The sequence below is a fragment of the Hemibagrus wyckioides genome, linkage group LG06 (assembly GCF_019097595.1).
Source record: "Hemibagrus wyckioides isolate EC202008001 linkage group LG06, SWU_Hwy_1.0, whole genome shotgun sequence".
NCBI lineage: Eukaryota > Metazoa > Chordata > Actinopteri > Siluriformes > Bagridae > Hemibagrus > Hemibagrus wyckioides.
In genome coordinates this window covers 39,773,011-39,793,172 of record NC_080715.1, presented here as the reverse complement: position 1 = coordinate 39,793,172, position 20,162 = coordinate 39,773,011, and the positions used below count along the sequence as shown (strand labels likewise).

The 20,162-nt window shown below is 39.1% G+C and overlaps 1 protein-coding gene across 7 annotated transcripts in view; it reads left to right on the top strand.

Moving 5' to 3' along the window:
• The window catches only part of rps6kc1 (ribosomal protein S6 kinase polypeptide 1), a 36,684-nt gene extending 20,387 nt beyond the window's left edge, over positions 1–16,297 (top strand). The window contains exons 12-17 of one of the 7 annotated variants that reach the window (XR_009204720.1): positions 972–2,357; positions 3,547–3,636; positions 11,580–11,662; positions 12,682–12,777; positions 13,229–14,513; positions 14,712–16,297. Coding sequence is in view for 1 of the 7 variants with exons in the window: in XM_058391572.1 (XP_058247555.1) it covers positions 972–2,357; positions 3,547–3,636; positions 11,580–11,662; positions 12,682–12,777; positions 13,229–13,330 (1,757 nt within the window). In the remaining 6 variants the exon portion in view is untranslated. Of the gene's footprint in view, positions 1–971; positions 2,358–3,546; positions 3,637–11,579; positions 11,663–12,681; positions 12,778–13,228 lie in introns of all 7 variants that reach the window. The other 6 variants (XR_009204717.1, XR_009204719.1, XR_009204715.1 and 3 more) reach the window with 6 other exon arrangements.
• The last annotated feature ends 3,865 nt before the right edge of the window (positions 16,298–20,162 follow it).

Below are 20,162 nucleotides of genomic sequence, written 5' to 3'. Positions count from 1 at the left end.
GTGTATATGTGTGTGTGTGTGTGTGGGTACGCACTTAGGCTTTCAATCTGTTAGGAAGGAGATGATACCATTTAAAATCCTGGCTCTTTACATTGTAGTGACCTTTTAGCTCAGATTTATTCACATCATCCAAGTTCTGTAGGAAAGTGTAGCTTTTTCACTTGGTTATGGGCTTCTCTTGTATCTAAATGGATTTGTTTGGTAAATAACTTTCATTTGAAACGATTTAATAATCTAATTCTTCATCATGCTGACCAGTTAATGGTCACGCGCAAAGGTCCAACGCCAGCTCTCTGGTTATCCTTGGATCAGGCTACGACTTCTTTGGACATTTGGATGGTTTGTTTACTGGGTTTCCTTCTTTTGACTTGTCCTCTGTTAATCCAGGGTCTTGCCGTTTTCCTCCCATGGTCACAGCTGTCCACAAAGGTATCAATAACTGGCAACCAGTTCAAGTGTCTAAATCCATCTTCTCCAAGTTGTCCGATGATCCAGTACTCATTTATGACCCTGAGGTGTATTCATAAGAAATAGTTCTCCTTGCACCCTAAAGGGTTCTTTGGTTTGTCAAATCCCTACCCCAGATTAACATCTGAAGAACCCACAAGGAACCTTTTTCCAAAGAATAGAAAGTAATATCCCAGATGGTCTTCCCAGGGCAAGTAATTCACCAATGGACAGACTTTGCTGAAGTGTTTAAGGTGTTTGAATGTGTACAGCAATTTCAAAACCAAGATATGGTCCGAACCCTGTGTGCCATCTGATTTGTTGAAGATAGAACTGGTGATACTTGGCCTACAATATTTCTCTTGTCAAAAGCTCTTGTAATGTGGAAAAAGGTTTCTAACTGCTAGCGTGGCTTTGATCTATTGGCCTCGACCTATTAGGACTACTCTGAAAAGGTTGTTTGATTTTCCATTTCAATGCAAATTTTAGTCTAAATATCTCTCCCTCTCTTTTTTCTGCTCTAGGAGGTAAGCTATGGTCCCACATCACCAAGTACCTGCATGAAGATAGTCAAGACGACAGCTTTGACATCCCGTTCATCCAGAAGTCCCACACAACGACAGTTCATTGCCCCGATGCCCTGATCAGCTCAGGGAGCAGCAGCTCACGGCCCAGCGTGGAGCTCCAGGAAGACCAGGATGAAGACGAGTCCCAGCCGATTTTGACGTTCCAGAGCGAAAGCAGCTCGCAGGTTCCCATGTCCGGTTCTTCCGAGGAAGAAGAGTGCACCAGCAGCTACCTGACGCTGTGCCATGAGTATGAGCAGGATAAAGTAGAGCCTGAGGCTCTGGGCGAGGAAGAGGAAGATGCAAAAAAGGCTGAGGTAGATTCTGGCAATCTTAGCAACGGAGGTTCTGGTGCAGAGGCACTACCGAAGCCTTATCGAGGCTCGGTAATCAGCAGCGATAGTTTGTGTTCTCCGGTTGGCGGACATGACCTGAGCTTCTTCACAGAGGAAGATGAGGAGCTTGTTGACCAACCGACTCCTAATACTTTAGACCAGTTGAAACGTTCTCCTATGGAATTGTTTCGGATTGACAGCAAAGACAGTGGTGACATTTCCCGAATGCTGTTCTCTACCTCAGACCTGGGTTCGGAGGTAACTGAGGTCACAGAGGATCCTTTGGAGATCGGTGAGGTCGTGGAGGTTAAAGGTCACCTGTCCGATTTGTGGCGGTTCGATAGCGATCAGGGTTCTAATGAATCCGTGCCTGTGATTTCTTTTAAAGAAGCCATGGCGGAGGATGCAAACGCGCCTTGTATAGACGAGGGACAACCTCCGGACCTTTTAGTCAACCTTCCTGGAGTCACAGGGGTCACGGGCGACGACCTGGAGCAGGAGCTTGCAGCAGCCGGTGTGGTTTTCGCTTTAGAAGCTAAGCCTTCGCCTCAATTCGGCAAACCAGATGTACTCCAACTGGGTGAAGAAGCAGGCCTCGAACTATCTGTTGAGGAACTTGCTCCCGGTATCTCAGTTTTACGTAGCCACTCACACCCAGATGCGTCTGAACAGAAAGGCCACTCCTCTTCCCTAAACAGTAACCCAAAATCCAAATCGCTTTCCCTTCCCTTTGATTCTTTGACTCTCAGGACTGAAATTGACCTCAGTGACCCACCAGCCTCACCACCCTCTGCAGGGTCAGAGGTAATGGAGAAGCGGGAAGGCAGGAGTGTGTCGGAGATATTCCGAGAGCTGGACGAATTGGCTGAAGTGGCTCTGCACACACACCTTCCCGAGGCGCTGGTCAGGAGTTGGGCAGTGGACATGCTGCTCGCCCTTGATGCGTTGCATCAAGAGGGAATCATTTGCAGAGACCTTAACCCAAACAACATACTGCTGGATTACCGAGGTACACACACACACACACACTCTTTGCTGAATCCTTCAATAACTTAAAGAACTCCACATCATTCCGCACATTTATTATTATTATTATTAAAGTACCTGGCATGTCTGCTATAAAGGTTCCTTCTGAGAAATCCACGAGTTCACTAAAAAACTAAAATAAAGAAGGAAAAATGAAATAAATAAACAAATAAATAAACAAATCATTCTTTTCATCCATTAACATACAGCCCAGAAATGCTAATCGTCTATTTCTCCGACTGGCATAAACACCCCGAAACGGCAATATAAATAAAAAAGCGAGGCACTTGTAAATATAAGTACTCGCCACGTAACGCTAAAAAGTCAATAACACGAACTCTCGCATTGCTGAACTCTTAAACAGGAGTTATTAGTGCCCTAAAGGTTGTTTGGTGGGCGTTGGAAATAGCATTACGCTTGGAATGACAGTTTTGCTATAGAACATTTATAGAGACATTATCCTGATTTCGAGTGATGCTGAGAAGTCTGTGCAAACGTAATGGTGTCTGATGTTATCACACACACACACACTCACACTATTGCTATTGAGAATACACCTTAAACAAGATCTGCAGCGTATATGTGCCTGTGTAGCATGTTTAACACACCCTTAACCTTCTTAACAGGTAATATGGGAATAGTTTTGTCTCCCGTTGTGCGATGGATTTTGTATTCCTGCTGTTTCCTGCTGTTCCGTTGTTCCTCTGTGCGTCTGTTTGTTTTCGGGTTGTTTGAGTCGGGCGATTTGTCTGGCCCTTCTCTCCGAGGCTTAGGCCCCCTGCTCAGCGATCACAGCTCTAATAGGCTCTAATGGTTAATAACAGCATTACTGCCAATGACACAGTGCCAGCACTCAAAGCACAGCAATTACCGCTCCCTCGTTCACAGATGAGTGTGTGTGTGTGTGTGTGTGTGTGTGTGTGAGAGAGAGAGAGAGAGAGAGAGAGAGGAAGAAAAGGGCACATTCGTTTCATTTTGGGCGAACATTGTAATTTCGTCAGACTGTTTTAGTGGAGAGGTGGAGTTGCTTTCAGTTTAATTAGCCGCACCATTTTCTCTCTCTGTTTGCTCTCTGTTTTGCTCTCACTCACGCTTTTTTTCTTTTTTTTTTTTGCTTTCTTCCACTCCGTCTCTCGTTCTCTCGTTCTATTGTCACACTTTCTTTCTTTCAGGTCATGTAGAGTTGACGTACTTCTGTAGCTGGAGCGAAGTGGAGGAATCCTGCAATCCTGCAGCTGTCACCAAGATGTACTGTGCCCCAGGTCAGTCCCGTCTCCAGATCCAGCCCAACATAATATTAAGATCACAGGTGGATCATGAATCACAGCCAAAAAACAAACAAAAACAAACAAAAAAAACTAGATGAACATCTTTAGAAAAGCTTTTTTGAAACATTATAGAAAGTTGGCAGTTGGGTTAGAGGTTAATTGTTATTCAAAATAGATAGATAGATAGATAGATAGACAGACAGACAGACAGAGGGATGGATGGATGGATGGATGGATGGATATATGGATACCCCTGTCTCTTGAAATAGTAGAATATTCAGGATTATTAAAATAAAATAATATTAAATAATTTATAATGTATTTTAAATATAATATAATATAAATATATTTATTTAAATAAAATATAAAAAATACACATTTTTCTGTTGATAAATAGGCAAATTAAATTTGCATAAATGTAAATAGTAAATATTTAAATAGGACTTTCCCATTTATATTTTATTGCAGATTTTGTGTGCTTTTGTTTCATTAATATTTAATACTCATAAATAATCATCAATTAGTAATTCAATTATTTATAAACCCCGAATTCCATGTTTTCTAAATAGGTGCTCGATTTTTTTTTCTTTTATATTTTAAGATTTTGTGTGCTTTTATTTAAGTAATCATTAATACTTAGAAATAATAATTAATTAGTAATTAAATTATTAATAAACTCAGAATTCCGTGTTTATGGAATATTTAATTTTTCTAAATAGGTGCCAGTCTATAGTGCTATATTATATTATATTATATTATATTATATTATATTATATTATATTATATTATATTATATTATATATTATTATATTATATATTATTATATATATATATATAGACATATATTTAATATAATACAGTGTTTTTAAGTACGATCACTAGGTATCATTAAATTATTTTATTTTTATTTATTTATTCTAGTTCAGTCTGTAGCGTGTTTAACGTGATGTCCTCTAGAGGGCGCCACATGACTGAATTGCTGCTCTCTTTTCTCTCGGACTTGAAACTCTCCCTCCTTCAGGCTGGATTTATTCATCTCTCTCTCTCTCTCTCTCTCTCTCTCCCCTTTTGCTCTTTTTGTGAAGAGTTGCGATGAATCTTTCAACAATATTAATTTCAAATAAATAATCTTGTCTGAGTTTTGTGGTGATATTCTGCCATTAGAGCAGGACAGATTTAGTGTTTTTCTGGTCTGATGACAGATTTATCACATATACACACACACACACACACACACACAAACGGCACATTTTCCCCTCACACACATCAGCGCTAATGAGACGTTTCCGTGTTTTTCAGACGAAAACTAAAATGCTCACATACTATAAAAATGATTTAGCGACTGGTTTTAGAGGTTTGATTTTAATATTTCGTGCTGAATAGATAAATATGAGTAAGAGGCTAACCGGGTTATTTTATTGATTATTATCTATCCTTGTTTATTTATTAATCATTTCTAGCTGTTGTTATATTAGCTGCTGAGAATGTCTTCTAAGCTACCTTATCCACCAAGCTAGCTAGTTGTTTACATCTTTACATCGAATTGTACATGATTAAAATAGCCATCTTTGTAGAATGTAAGTTTTAAAAGTCTAAAGGACAACAGGAAGATGTTTACACCGTTACTTCTATAAAACACGGCACCAAATAGCTCACAATAAGGAAGCTAGTTATCTAGCTGCTTGCACCCTAGCATTAGGCCCAGATGACTAAAAGGAAAAAACTAAACAGTTCCACGTTGTTCTCCCGTAACACTTTGCATATTAGACACGATGGCATCGAGCAAGATAAGAGCGTATTTCCTTGTACATCATTTTCTTTGAATCTTGTTTCACACAAAAGTGCTCAGAAATCTTTGAAAACAAGTGTTGAGGTAGCATAATTTCACCCAAATGTTCATCTGTAGCATCAGAGTCAGACACCCATGAGGTACGATACTCAGTTACGAGTTCATTTTATTAAAAAAAAAAAAAGTTATCGGAAAGCTAGCTGCTTGAGCGTAGCCTGGTTTACTCTTGAACAGCAAGCTAACAGGAGCTAGCTAATGACTCAGCGATATTTTTCACTCTGATTTTTTTCCTAATAAGACGACGATGTGGCCGAATCAAGTAAAGTAAAAACAAATGTGTGTGTATGTTTTGCCTGAGGGAGTGTGTTTATTTGCGTGTGTGTGTCTTGAGGCACTTCTGCTGTGGTTTTTTCCCGCCGTTAGCTGCTTCCTCACGGCTACAATGGAGCGGTTCTTTAGGGAAGTGACACCGCTCACCTGTTCCTCCACTCGCCTCTGTCTGAGGAGACCAGCACTTCCCTCTCAGGCGCCCGAAACAGAACGAAGTGGCTTTCGGTGACACTCAGGGCTGTGGCTGTTACGGCAAAACACCTCACGCAAATGTGTACACACACACACACGCACGCGGCAACAGGCGAGGATGTACAAACCAAATATAGGAACTTACTCCTTCTCACTCAAAGTTTACTAAACAAAGCAACAGCTCTGTGTGGCACATGGTGTTTAGAGACGGGGACTAGATTCACTAGAAACGTTTATTTTTACTGTCTTTATTCTGTTGAGTCTAGTAAAGCTCATTTCCTTACTCATGGCAGGAGACACAATTCTAAAGAAGCAAAGTTCTAGTCGTACGTTATGCTGATATGATGTAGTATGGCCTTAAAGTAGTAATATGTCCCCTTAAAGATATAGTATGTGTTCTTAAAGTAGTGATGGGTGTCGTTAAAGTAGCCATAAGTATCTTTAAGGTAGCAATATGGTTCCTTAAAGTATGTGTACTTAAAGTAGAAATAATTGTCTTTGACATTATAGTATGTATACATATAAAGTAGTAACAAGTGTTTTTTGAAGTTATAGTTTGTGTGCTTAAATTTAAAGTAGTAATAAGTGTCCTTAAAGTTATGGTATGTGTTCTTAACGTAGCAATAAGTGTCATTTGAAGTAATATGTGTCCATAAGTTATAGTATGTGTATTAAAGTAGTAATGAGCATATTTAAAATAGCAATAAGTGTCCTTAAAGTTATAAGGTATCCTTAAAGTTATAGTATGTGTCCTCAGATTTAAAGTAGCAATAAGTGTCCTTAAAGTTATAAGGTATCCTTAGATATAGTATGTGTTCTTAAAGTAGTAATAGGTGTCTTTTAAAGTAGCAATAAGTATCTTTAAGGTAGTAATATGAGGTAGTCCTTGAAGTAGAAATAAGTCTCTTTAAAGTACTGAATATTTTCACACACTCCTTTTTTTTTTTCTGTTGTCAGTCTCACTCACTCGCTCTTTCCCTATATCCCTCGCCCTTCATCCAGTATATCTAGTACACATTTCACATCTGTCTATCCTCATCTGTCACTCCTTTCTTTCTTTCTTTCTTTCTTTCTTTCTTTCTTTCTTTCTTTCTTTCTTTCTTTCTTTCTTTCTTTCTTTCTTTTCCCTTTCCTTGATTTGGATATTGATTCATCTCTCTCTCTCTCTCTCTCTCTCTCTCTCTCTCTCTCCAGTATTTCTGTCCATTTTTCCTTATGTCTTTTTCAACATTTTCTTATTCTCTCTTTTTCATTCCATCTCATCTCTCTCTTTCCTCTCATTTCCCGTTCCTTCTTCTTCTTCTTCTCTCTCTCTCTCTCTCTCTCTCTCTCTCTCTCTCTCTCGTTTTCCTCTGAATGTCTTTTCCTCTTTTTCTTTCCTGCCTGTCCTGCTCCTACTGTTTTTCCTTTCTCTCTCTCTCTCTCCTTTTGCCCTCTCTCCCTCTTTCTCTCTCCCTCTCTCTCCCTCTCTCTCTCTCTCTCTCTCTCTCTCGTCTTGTCTTGTTTGTCCTGTGCTATAATACTTTCCTTCCCTGGAGTCTCGTAGACATTAATCCTTTGTGATGACACTCGACCTTGCTGAAAGACTTCTGAATGTGTGTGTGTGATATCACCCTGAGCCACCCCTCATCTCACACACACACACACACACACACACACACACAGGTACAGCTCGGCTCGATTTGACGATGATCGTGTACATCGCGCTGTCACAACATCTCGAGTATGAAGCCGTGCTGCTCGGTTGCAGCCGGAGCCTGTGGGGGAAAGCGAGCCCCCGTCATGCCTTTAACTCCGACTGCGAGAGAGCAGCGAAGCCCCGCCCACAGCTGGAGGCGGAGCTTGTGTAGCTCCAGGCTATGGCTCTACTAGACTCATTGCTCGAGGGGCTCATGGGCCATCTGGTGTCCCCACTGAAGCCCTGAAGGCTTAGAACTGAAACCCGGAAACACAGAATTCAAGGACAAGTACATACACATCACACAGCGGGAGCTAAAAGTTTGAGAATTCGAGAGAACTGATGGTTTCTATTTTTTTTTATTCCATCAGAGATGTACATTTCCATCACTGTTTAAACCGTTTAAACAATGTTTATCCATGTTGTTTTATTCTAGAAGGAATTGAACATCTTGGATATATTGATTCGTTTTCTATAACAGCGGCACTGAATCAAATTCAAATGATTCATTTGATTTCATATGTTCCAAATGGAATACTTGTGCACTGTTCCATCTGTTGTGTGAGTCGTGTGTTCACACCAGAAAAGGGGCGGGGCTGCCAGGCACTTCTTTTATAAATGAGCCCACGCACTTTGTATGATTTTTTTTAAAAAACATTTAAAAATATATAATAATGCTAGCTGTATCGCGTTATTTGTGTTTGATGTTGCCGTTCACTGACTGGGAAGTGGCTTAAATTATAGTTATCAGTATGCTGTATGTATAGTACTTTAGCATTATCCACCCTCTTCCACATACACGAGCATACATCAGTTGCTTACGATTAGCTAATGTCACTGTGATTGACAGGAGAGACAGGATTTTCCCCGCCGACCTGGAGCGTACCGTCAGTTTAGCTCTCTTAGCTATCTTTTTGGGAATCCAGTTAATGCCTAATCATAAGTGATGTATCTAGAAATGGATAAAAAGTGAATGTGAGAGATCTTAAACACCACAGGAGATGCTGCTATAGGAAAGAAAGAAAACTTTGGGGTGATAAGAACATAGAATTATTTTCTTGTAATATTATTTTATGCAAATTAAATAAGTAATTTAATGTAATTTAATTTCATTTTATTCATTTTTTAATTTAATTTCATGTAATTTAATTTCATTTTACTTTATTTCATTTAATTTTTTATTTAATTTAGTGTAATGTAATTTAATTTGTAATTTAATTTAATTTTTAATTCAGTTTAATTAAATTTAATGTAATTTAATTTTTCATTTAATCCAGTGTAATCTAATTTAATTTTTTGTCTAATTTAAATTGTGTTTAATTTTATTTTTATTTTCTTTATTTATTTATACTTCTCCTAAAGCTGAAACTAATTATCGATAATAAACAATCTGATTTATTAAATTTATTATTTTTTATTTCATTTTTATTTTATTTTATTTTTCACCTTAATTTTTTTTTAAATTATTTACTTAATTAAAAAAAAAAAATTAATTTTAAAAAATTTATTAAAATTGTTAAAATTCTGCTTTATTATATAGGATCCGCATTATAAATTATATTTATCCGCATTTTATACAGACAATAAAAACATCAACAAAAAAAAAGGCATTATGTAAATCCCGTACGTCCGTGTCGTTTCGGCTCGTCCATGTCGCGTCACGCTGACAGTATCGCTGTGAGAAGCGCGGTTGCTATGGAAACGCCCACGACACCTTCCCGTCTTTTCCGAGAGAACGTGTAGAAACCATACTCTAGTATTTGTGCAGTCCTGACACCGCGCTCCTCGCCGCCGTGAACTGGGAACACCGCTGTCATTCATTCCCCGGGGCTGTTTTTCTCCCGCGAGCTGCTAATGATCAGGTACACAGAGACGTAAAGCTGCTAATTACAGTTATTTGGTCTTGACGTGAATGCAGCATCGTTTACAGAGGGAAGATCTCACACACTAAACTTTCTCTTCTCACCTGCAAACTCTATCTGATTTTTAACTGCAGCAAGAGAGAGGAGGAGGAAAATAATAATAGGTCATAGTAATGAACCAGGAATAGTGTGTGTGTGTGTGTGTGCGCGCACTTCTGTTTGTCCAGCTCAAAACTGAGGTATCTATCTATCTATCTATCTATCTATCTATCTATCTATCTATCTATCTATCTATCTATCTATCTATCTATCTATCTATCTATTTTTTTCCTTTTCTTGTTGATCAGTCTATCTTTCTTTCTTTCTTTCTTTCTTTCTTTCTTTCTTTCTTTCTTTCTTTCTCTCTCTCTCTCTCTCTCTCTCTCTCTCTCTCTCTTTTTCTCTCTGTCTGTCTGTCTTTCTTTTCTTGGGGCAGGACTCATGCTGCTCCATTCTTAGATGAGGAGCAGTGCACAGTATAGTTTATGGCTATGAAGGGTTGCCAGATTGGGAAGAATTGTTGTTTTATATGAAATAATCAGAATTAACTCTAACACAGTTCAGTTTAATGTATATGTATAGCGCTTTTATCAATGGACGTTGTCTCAACGCAGCTTTACAGAAGTATACGGAAACAGAGAATAAAGTTTATTAAAGTTTAAAGTTAACTATTTATCTCTAACATTTATTACTAATGAACACGCCCGAGGCGACGGTAGCGAGGTAAAACTCCCTGAGATGATTTGAGGAAGAAACCTTGAGAGGAACCAGCCTCAGAAGGGAACCTCGTCCTCATTTGAATGATGATTTCTGCAAAAAATATTGAAGTGTAAGTGCAGGAGGAGATGAACAGAAACCTCTCTAGTGTAGGATATACTGCGAAGTTTAGGATAAGGAAAGGGGGATTATTGAGTGGATCATATGTGTGTATTAGAAATGTATGTCTGCATCTTGCTGAGGAAAAAAAACGAAGACTATGAAATATTTAGGGTGGAGAGGGGGATTTTGAAACATGAAACATGGCAACCCTGATAAACCTAATGATATATACTGGATGACTGCATGATGTTGATTTGCTACAGCTGAACTGCTGTAAAGTCTGGGATTAGTCTAAAAATGCACTCCGCAGGACCCTGTAGCGTGGCTCACGTGCGAGAGCCGCTCCACTTCATGTGTTTGAGACTTCATGACGTCCGTCACGTCGTCCTGGAGCACGAGCCGGTTGTGATTTTATTGAAGCGCAGTCGAGATTCCTGTGTGTAAAAGTTGTGTTTATGAGTAATGAGTCCACACACACACACACACACACACACACAGTAAACCCTGTGTAAACCAAGCAAAGCTGTATTAAATATGTTTTAATGATTCCATTGTTACGTGTTTGGCCTTTAGACTGGAGTCATTCAACCATGTGTGTGTGTGTGTGTGTGTGTGTGTGTGTGTGTGTGTGTGTGAGGGTAAGGATTACCTGTTCATGCCTAACTACTCTTGGAGGGAAGCCGAGGCCTGGTGTATCTGTGTGTGTGTGTGTGGTACTGTTTGTCCAGTTATGGTTACACACTCACTGCATGCCTGAGTGCTCCAAACTGATATGCAGAGATCTGGCCGTGTGTGTGTGTGTGTATATAAGTGTGTGTGGGGTAGGAGTTGTTGGCCGTTTTATTATGTAAATCACCTGCTTTGGAAAAACAGCCCTTCTGTTCCTCTTTGTGTGTGTGTGTGGGTGTGGGTGTGTAGGGGGGGGTGTAAGAGACCAACACACTTAATTTACATGTTGCTTCCTTGAGAAGAAGGAAACACGCTAGAAAAGAAAATGAGCTTCCATTAAAATAAAGCTCTCAAGTTCAAGTCCCAACTCTCTTTCTCTCTCTCTCTCTCTCTGATTAACGTGAGTAATAAAGGTGTAATTGAGTTGCTGTACACTTGAAGGATTTGAATATTAGAACACAATAGAATAAGAAGTGGATCAGTAATCATTAATAATCACAGTAATCACTGATAATAATGATTCTCATCCTCTCTCACTCTGGACCTGTCAATCATGCAGAAGTGGGCGGGATATCGGAGGAGACGGCGGCGTGTGATTGGTGGAGTTTGGGAGCGCTTCTCTTTGAGCTTCTAACGGGAAAGGTGAGAGTGGTCTCAATCAGGTCCTCTTTTAAATTCACATTAGTGTCAGAGTCTATCTATCTATCTATCTATCTATCTATCTATCTGATTTTTTTTTCATTTATTACTCACACCCACACACACAAATACACAATGACACACAAATACAAACACAATTTTACACACACACAGGAATACACACAATTTTATACACGCATACACACACAAATACACACAAATACACACACAAACACACAAAAATACACACACAAATGCACAAAAATACACAAAGACACAAAAATACACACAATGTTACACACACACACACAATTGTGTGATAAAGTGAGTACTATGCAGTTGGCAGTTGAAGACAGGCTGTTTTTCTTTAAGCATGATCAAATACACACACACACACACACACACACACACAGCATTGTTACTTTAACCCCCCAGCAGTGTTTTAAACCCTAATGCAACCATAATTTGTTATTTATTGACATTGGATTTACTCTCAAGTCCCTCGAGACACACACACACACACACTCCCTTCTCAACATGGACAGGGACTTGCTAAGACATGCAGAGAGTAGATAAAAGTGTTTGGATTATTAATGTATGTATATTATGGATTATAGCTGGCTTGTGGGCGTGGCCTTGACTCCATATATGGTCATGAGCATAAGACTGAACAGAGACGTTAGCAGTGAGTGTTAGCCACTGAAGGATATTTGCGCTTTTCTTTTTCTTTTAACTTTATGAATGAACTTTTTCGTGCATATCTTGTTTTAGTCTGCTACATTTGCGTGTATCAATAACCAGACTTTAATAACTCATCATTTTTCCCTCAGAATCCTGTCAGAAATCCTAGCTGCTTAGCTTAGCTTAGCTTGTTAGCTAGCTGGCTAACGACAGCTATGAAAATACATTCATATGAAGTCAAAGACATGACTTCTGCAGCCTGCAAACAGAAAACTATGATGAATTCTCCATTTATTTTGGTGTGTGTGTGTGTGTGTGTGTGTGTGTGTGTGTGTGTGTAGTCTCTTCAGCAGTGCCACCCCGCTGGTATTAGCAGACACACGTCGCTGAACATTCCAGACTTCGTGTCAGAGGAGGCCAGGTCTCTGCTGGAACAGGTGTGTGTGTATGTGTGTGTGTGTGTGTGTGTGTTAGAGATTGTGTGTGTTTACAGCAGAATCAGTAATATAGTTTTGTATTAGAAATATGATTAGTCTTTCTTTCTTTACTTTGTTGATGGTCTGTCTATCTGTCTGTCTACCTGTCTGTCTGTCTGTTTATCTATCTGTCTGTCTGTTTGTGTCTGTCTGTCTATCTATCTATCTGTCTGTCTGTCTATCTATCTATCTATCTATCTATCTATCTATCTATCTATCTATCTATCTGACTGTTTATCTATCTGTCTTTCTGTCTGTCTGTCTTTCTGTCTGCCTGTCTATCTATCTATCTGTCTTTCTTTCTTTTATTTTCTTTCTTTCTGAATTAACACTTGATTGTTGTTGTATAATAATGTGTGTGTAAATACTATTGTTACATTTGTGTATATACATTGTGTGTGTGTGTGTCCAGTTGCTGCAGTATAACCCTGTAGAGCGCCTGGGTGCCGGTGCAGGAGGAGTGGAGGATATCAAATCACATCCCTTCTTTTCTCATGTGAACTGGCCTAATTGAACAGCTCAGAGGGGAAAGGTCACCTGCAGGACTGACTGACTGACCTGAGAATTACAGAACACTCTCTCTCTGTGTGTGTGTGTGTATGTTATTATGAGAGAAAGAAGATAAATCTCATCATCTCTAAAGACTCTCTGAAAACACTCTGTATCTAAACACATCAATATCCAGGATTAACAACAACAACATCTTTCCCATCATGCACTACGGGTCTCTGCACCACTAACCTCCATCACACCTTTACTTCTACATCACAGTGGTGCAGCATGACACAATAACTCTCACATTTCAACATGTCTGTGTTGTGCCATTAAAGGAGAAGTCTGAGGAGAGAGAAAGTTACACTACCAGGCTAATGTCGCTAACAACTAATGGAAGCTTACGGCTACCGGATTAGCATCGGGTAGAAAAAACGGCTTAATCATCACCTGAGAGGTAGAACGATGAAGAATAAACATGCTGTAAAACAAATCTAATCAAAATGTAGGAATATATATAAATATATATCATTATAAGATTACAAGAAATATCTAATATAGGATTATTAAACTTTTGGCCATATTTTATTATTTAAAATTATTATTTTTTTTGCTTCTTTCTAGAAATTAATGTTTAAAAATTAGCAAAATATTCTGCTGAGAGAAGCTTAAAAATACTACGATTTTCTAGAAATAGTTTTGTTTTCTTTAACTGAATTATTTTCCTTTGTTTTCTTGTCATCTTTCAGTAGAAAACCCTTCTAAGATTTGATCTTTTGCAGTGAAAATGCCCAAAAATGTGAATACATATATATATTGCATAATAAAACTTTAGGCCACGCCCTGTACCTGAGTGCACTCCTCTCTACACAAGTCCACTCCTCTCTACCTGAGGCCACACCCCTTACCCGAGTTCACGCCTCTCTACCTGAGGCCACACCCCTACCCGAGTCCACTCCTCTCTACCCGAGTCCACTCTTCTCTACCTGAGGCCACATCCCCTACCCGAGTCCACTCCTCTCTACCTGAGGCCACACCCCTACCCGAGTCCACTCCTCTCTACCCGAGTCCACTCTTCTCTACCTGAGGCCACATCCCCTACCCGAGTCCACTCCTCTCTACCTGAGGCCACAACCCCTACCCGAGTCCACTCCTCTCTACCTGAGGCCACAACCCCTACCCGAGTCCACTCCTCTCTACCTGAGGTCACTCTTCTCTACCCGAGTCCACTCTTCTCTACCTGAGGCCACATCCCCTACCCGAGTCCACTCCTCTCTACCTGAGGCCACACTCCCTACCCGAGTCCACTCCTCTCTACCTGAGGTCACTCTTCTCTACCCGAGTCCACTCTTCTCTACCTGAGGTCACTCTTCTCTACCCGAGTCCACTCTTCTCTACCTGAGGCCACACTCCCTACCCGAGTCCACTCCTCTCTACCTGAGGCCACACTCCCTACCCGAGTCCACTCCTCTCTACCTGAGGCCACACTCCCTACCCGAGTCCACTCCTCTCTACCTGAGGCCACACCCCCTACCCGAGTCCACTCCTCTCTACCTGAGGCCACACCCCCTACCCGAGTCCACTCCTCTCTACCTGAGGCCACACTCCCTACCTGAGTCCACTCCTCTCTACCTGAGGCCACACTCCCTACCCGAGTCCACTCCTCTCTACCTGAGGCCACACCCCCTACCCGAGTCCACTCCTCTCTACCTGAGGCCACACCCCCTACCCGAGTCCACTCCTCTCTACCTGAGGCCACACCCCCTACGCAAGTTCACTCTTCTCTACCCGAGTCCACTCCTCTCTACCTGAGGCCACACCCTCAAGCCAAGTCCACTCCTCTCTACCTGAGACCACACCCCCTACCTGAGACCACATCCCCTACCCGAGTCCACTCCTCTCTACCTGAGGTCACTCTTCTCTACCCGAGTCCACTCCTCTCTACCTGAGGCCACACCCCCTACCCGAGTCCACTCCTCTCTACCTGAGGCCACACCCCCTACCCGAGTCCACTGCTCTCTACCTGAGGCCACAGCCCCTACCCGAGTCCACTCCTCTCTACCTGAGGCCACACCCCCTACCCAAGTCCACTCCTCTCTACCTGAGGCCACACCCCCTACCCGAGTTCACTCTTCTCTACCCGAGTCCACTCTTCTCTACCTGAGGCCACATCCCCTACCCGAGTCCACTCCTCTCTACCTGAGGCCACACCCCCTACCCAAGTCTACTGCTCTCTACCTGAGGCCACACCCCCTACCCAAGTCCACTCCTCTCTACTTGAGGCCACACCCCCTACCCGAGTCCAAGCCTCTACCCGAGGCCACATCCGCTACCCAAGTAGCAGAGTCAGCAAGGCTCTCTACCCGAGTCCACTCCTCTCTACCGGATTCCCATCTGTTTTTTATATACAGTTACAATTTTCTAAGAGAAAATTTGCATGATCCATACCTGCTGCTGCCGTTCTTGTTTCTTCTAGCTAGATCGGAGGCAGGCGAGGTAACATGTTAGGTTGGCGACCTAGAGTAGCGAGTCATTATGTCAAAACAAAATGTGAAATTTGTGTGTAAACTGACATGGGATTATTGTTTTTTTGTGATATTACAAACATAAAAGCAGAATAAATCAACAGGATGACAGATTTTAGCTAAATGTTGCTGTAGGCTTCCTTTACTTGCTAGCTACATCAGCTGCATAGCTTTAGTAATAAAAAAATTTCTGGGGTAAAAAAAAAATGAAAATTTCACGAAGGTAGGATCTTTAGTCGAAGTGTGAAAAAATGTACGTTTGTTGCTTTCCTGCTCGGGAAAATGCTTCGTTTTATCGCACAGGTTTATTGTGTGTGTGTGTTGGAGTATTATATAAAAAAAGGAAAAAAAAGAAGAGAGATTTTTTTTTTTTTCTTTTTAAAAATCCTGTATTTATTTTTCACACTTGCTCCAGGACACATCTTGTGCAATATTCCATTAAAAGATCACTTCATTAAATCCTAGCCAATTTGAGTTATTCTATTTATTATGAATATTATCATTATAATTATTATTAAATGTGCGTATTTATTTTGCACTTGAACTCGGTCAAATGGCGATCTAATTTGGCCGTAATTACAGGAACTAGATGATGAATATTGAAGACCGGTTAACATGCTCACGCGACCCTTATTAGCTTCCACTTTGCACTTGGAGTAGAAAAGAGGGATCAAGGGGTCCAGAATTTGAATAAAATCCTTACAGGAAAAAAAAAAGGTCTAAGCAGTCGCTTCCAAAGATCAACCAACCTGAAAAAAAGGGAAAAAAAATACAGGAAAAATGAGAGCTGAGAAAAAATCTGAACACACACACGGGACGGAAATTATAAAACATTTTGTGTTTTAAAGTCTGAGTCATGTGTTCAATCCATCTTTAATTTATTTCATAATTTGTAGTAATAATTTGTAATAATAAAAATGACCTATTGACATTATTAACTTTACTGATTTTATTTATTTATTATTTTTTTTAGTTACAGAATTCTTTAAAAATAATACTTGAAAAATTTCAGAACATAAAAAAATGAACAAAAAACAAAGCCATAAAAAATGAATCCTTATGTCTGATCTACATTGTTGCCATGTCCTGTTGATACTGTATTAGTAAAAATTAATTTTAATTTTTAAAACAAATTAAACGACTCAAATTTATGGAAAAAAAATTTATAAAAATGAATGTTTTGCTAATAATGTACTAATGCAGAAAAAAAATGTGTATGCAGAAAATACACTCAAAATAAATGTCATTTCTATATTTCAAATGTAATTGTTTACGTATCAGAGGGCAAAATTATTATTTTTTAATGGACCGACTCTGGTGGACTTTAGGACCCTGGTGAGGATCAGTGAGAATATAAAAGGAAAATATTCGGAATTCTGTTTAAAACAGAAACACAATAATTCCAGCATTAATAAATCAATTCTCTGTCATCTTTACAGATGCTACGCACCCGAGGCGTTAGCTTGATGAATGAATATATTCCGTATATATTCCCGAACCCTCCTTTGGACATTCTTTAGATCGTAAATTATTTATGAATAATTTATAATTAGCGTAAAGATGTGTGAGGTGCCGTCGAAACCCAGAGATGAAACCCGCGGCATGATGGTGTGAATTAAAAAAAAAATAAAAATAAAAAATGTCCATTAACCGTAAAACATTTTCACTTTTTAAAGGGACTGACCACAACTCTGGCTGGATAAATTGGACTAATTTTCCCAATGTGAATTTTTTTTTTTCTATTATTTAATTTTTTTTTAATTAATTTTTTTTTTTTTAATATTGGGAAAATTATTCCAATTTATCTTTAAAATGTTTAAAATGCTTATTTTTTTATTTTTTATTTTTTTACATTATCAGTTAATACAACATGTGCAAAGCCATTGTTTTAATCTGCAGACATCTCCTTTTTAAAAATGCATTTTTTCTTTGTAAAATTAAGTGTTTAAAATGTGTTCATGAATAATAAAAAAAATAATAATTTCAAGCAAGAATTTTTGTTTTTTTTTTTTGTTTTGAAATCGGATCATTCCGTCTAATTTAAATATACTTTTGTTGAAATATTTCTAGACTCTAGAGTTCTTATTTCTAGAAATAAACAAACAAATAAATAATTAAAGAAAATGGATTAATTTAAGTCTATGAAGCTCGTCACATATTTAAGCGCATTTTTCTTTTTTAAATTTATTTAGTAGAAGGTTTTATCAGATATATTCATATAAAACTATAAGATCAGATGGAAGTGAGGCTCGGAATATAAATAAAACTCTGTCACTCAGTGTCAGGCCACTTAAATATTTAATCTTTAAATATTTCATCTTTACCAAAGATTTGACAAGTAGCTCACATTGTTAAAATTTAAAAACTTATTCTTTCTTTCTTTTTTGTAATGGATATATGGGAAAAAAAATTAAATTTAAAACTTGTTGCTTTAAAATTTTAGAACTATTACATTTTATTTTATTTTATTATTAAGAAATTGCTATGTTGCAGTTTATTTCATTATCCAGCATCTTGTACAGTGAGGACTGTGTATCAGTATCAGTACTCAGGATCAGTACCAGTACTCAGGTGTTTATTACTGATGTTAACATTGAAGATGTTTGAATTGTAGAAATCAGGTTAAAGACACAGGGGGTTTGTGTAAATTATACGTCCCCCTCTGCTCACGTTCTCGTTCCCATGAGCACTGGATTCCCAGTAAATAATTCATTACACACTTGATGATAGTGTATTCATTTTTATAGTCACCATTATAATAATAGCTATATGTGTTATCTTGTGTGTGTGTGTGTGTGTAAATCTGTGCTTAAAGGTTTTGTAGTGTTTTATTGTGTGTGTGTAAATCTGTGCTTAAAGGTTTTGTAGTGTTTTATTGTGTGTGTGTAAATCTGTGCTTAATGGTTTTATAGTGTTTTGTAAGACGTGTATGTGTGTGTTAGTCTGTGCTTACTGGTTGTATACTGTTCTGTAAGACCCTAGACTGGTGTGTGTGTATTTTAAGTCTGTTCTTAAAGGTTGTATAGTGTTTTGTAAGACTTGTGTGTGTGTATCTGTGTTTACTGACTTTATACTGTTTTGTAGGACGTGTGTGTTAAATCTGTGTGAATTTGTGCTTAATGATTGTATAGTGTTTTAATGAGACTGGTGTGTGTGTGTTAAATATGTATAAATCTGTACTTTATGGTTGTATAGTGTTTTGTAAGATGGGTGGGTGTGTGTGTGTGCGCTGAGTATGTCTTAATTCTGTTCCCATTGGTTGTATGGTCTTTTAGTCAGACTTGTGTGTGTGTGTGTGTGATGCCCAGGGCAGATCAGCTGCCTTTTATCAGCCTGTGTATGAGCCTGATGCGCTGTAACAGCAGCTCTTAAGGAACGTCATCACTCCTTACAATCGAAGGAAACTGACACACACACACACACACACACACACAGCGTTAGTGACTACAGCTCTCATTCGTCCACCAGGGACACAGGGTGATGGCGACTGTTTCTACATCAGATTATATGAATGGTGCATTTTTTTTTTTTATTTCATTGAGATTTAAAGAAATTTTTTTTTTATCCAGTTATGTTTACATAAGTGCACTCGAAGACGCATGCTGTAATATCTACATTCCTTTAAGGGTTCTTCTGTATAGAATCCTATTTACAGTCCACTTAATTATCAAATAAACAATTAAAGAACACTTCTTTTTTTTTTTTTTAAAGAACAGGTTCAATTTCAATATATAATGATAAATTGTCGTTTATACCAAACACTTTCTCCTGTCTGTAACCAAAAACATGATTCTTTAAGTGTTCACCAGATATCTAAAAGACTTCGAACCTTTTCTAACAGGCAAGTCCTCCAGTTTCTCCCACTTTCTGCCCAGTTAACCCATTAGCTAACACACCACACAAACACATGAAGCTAACCTCAGCAAGACACGCTGAGGAAAGCGCTATCTACCATCTTCTGCATACACAAGCTTACCGAAGCCTGTGATTGGCTAGTGGCATTGTGACTGACGAAGGTAGACAGACTTCAGCCCCTCCCACTCAGTAGAGTCAAAGCAATCTTGCCACACAATCATGGGAAACCCCAACAAGTTCACATACAACCGGAATATTCATTATCAAATTTAGGAACAACTACACCATGATGTACACTATATTGCCAAAAGTATTGGGACACCCCTCCAAATCATTGAGTTCAGGGGTTGGGCTCGGCCTCTTCGTTCCAGTGAAAGGAACTCTTAATACTTCAGCTTCATACCAAGACATTCTGGACAATTTCATGCTCTTTGTGGGAACAGTTTGGGGATGACCCCTTCCTGTTCCAACATG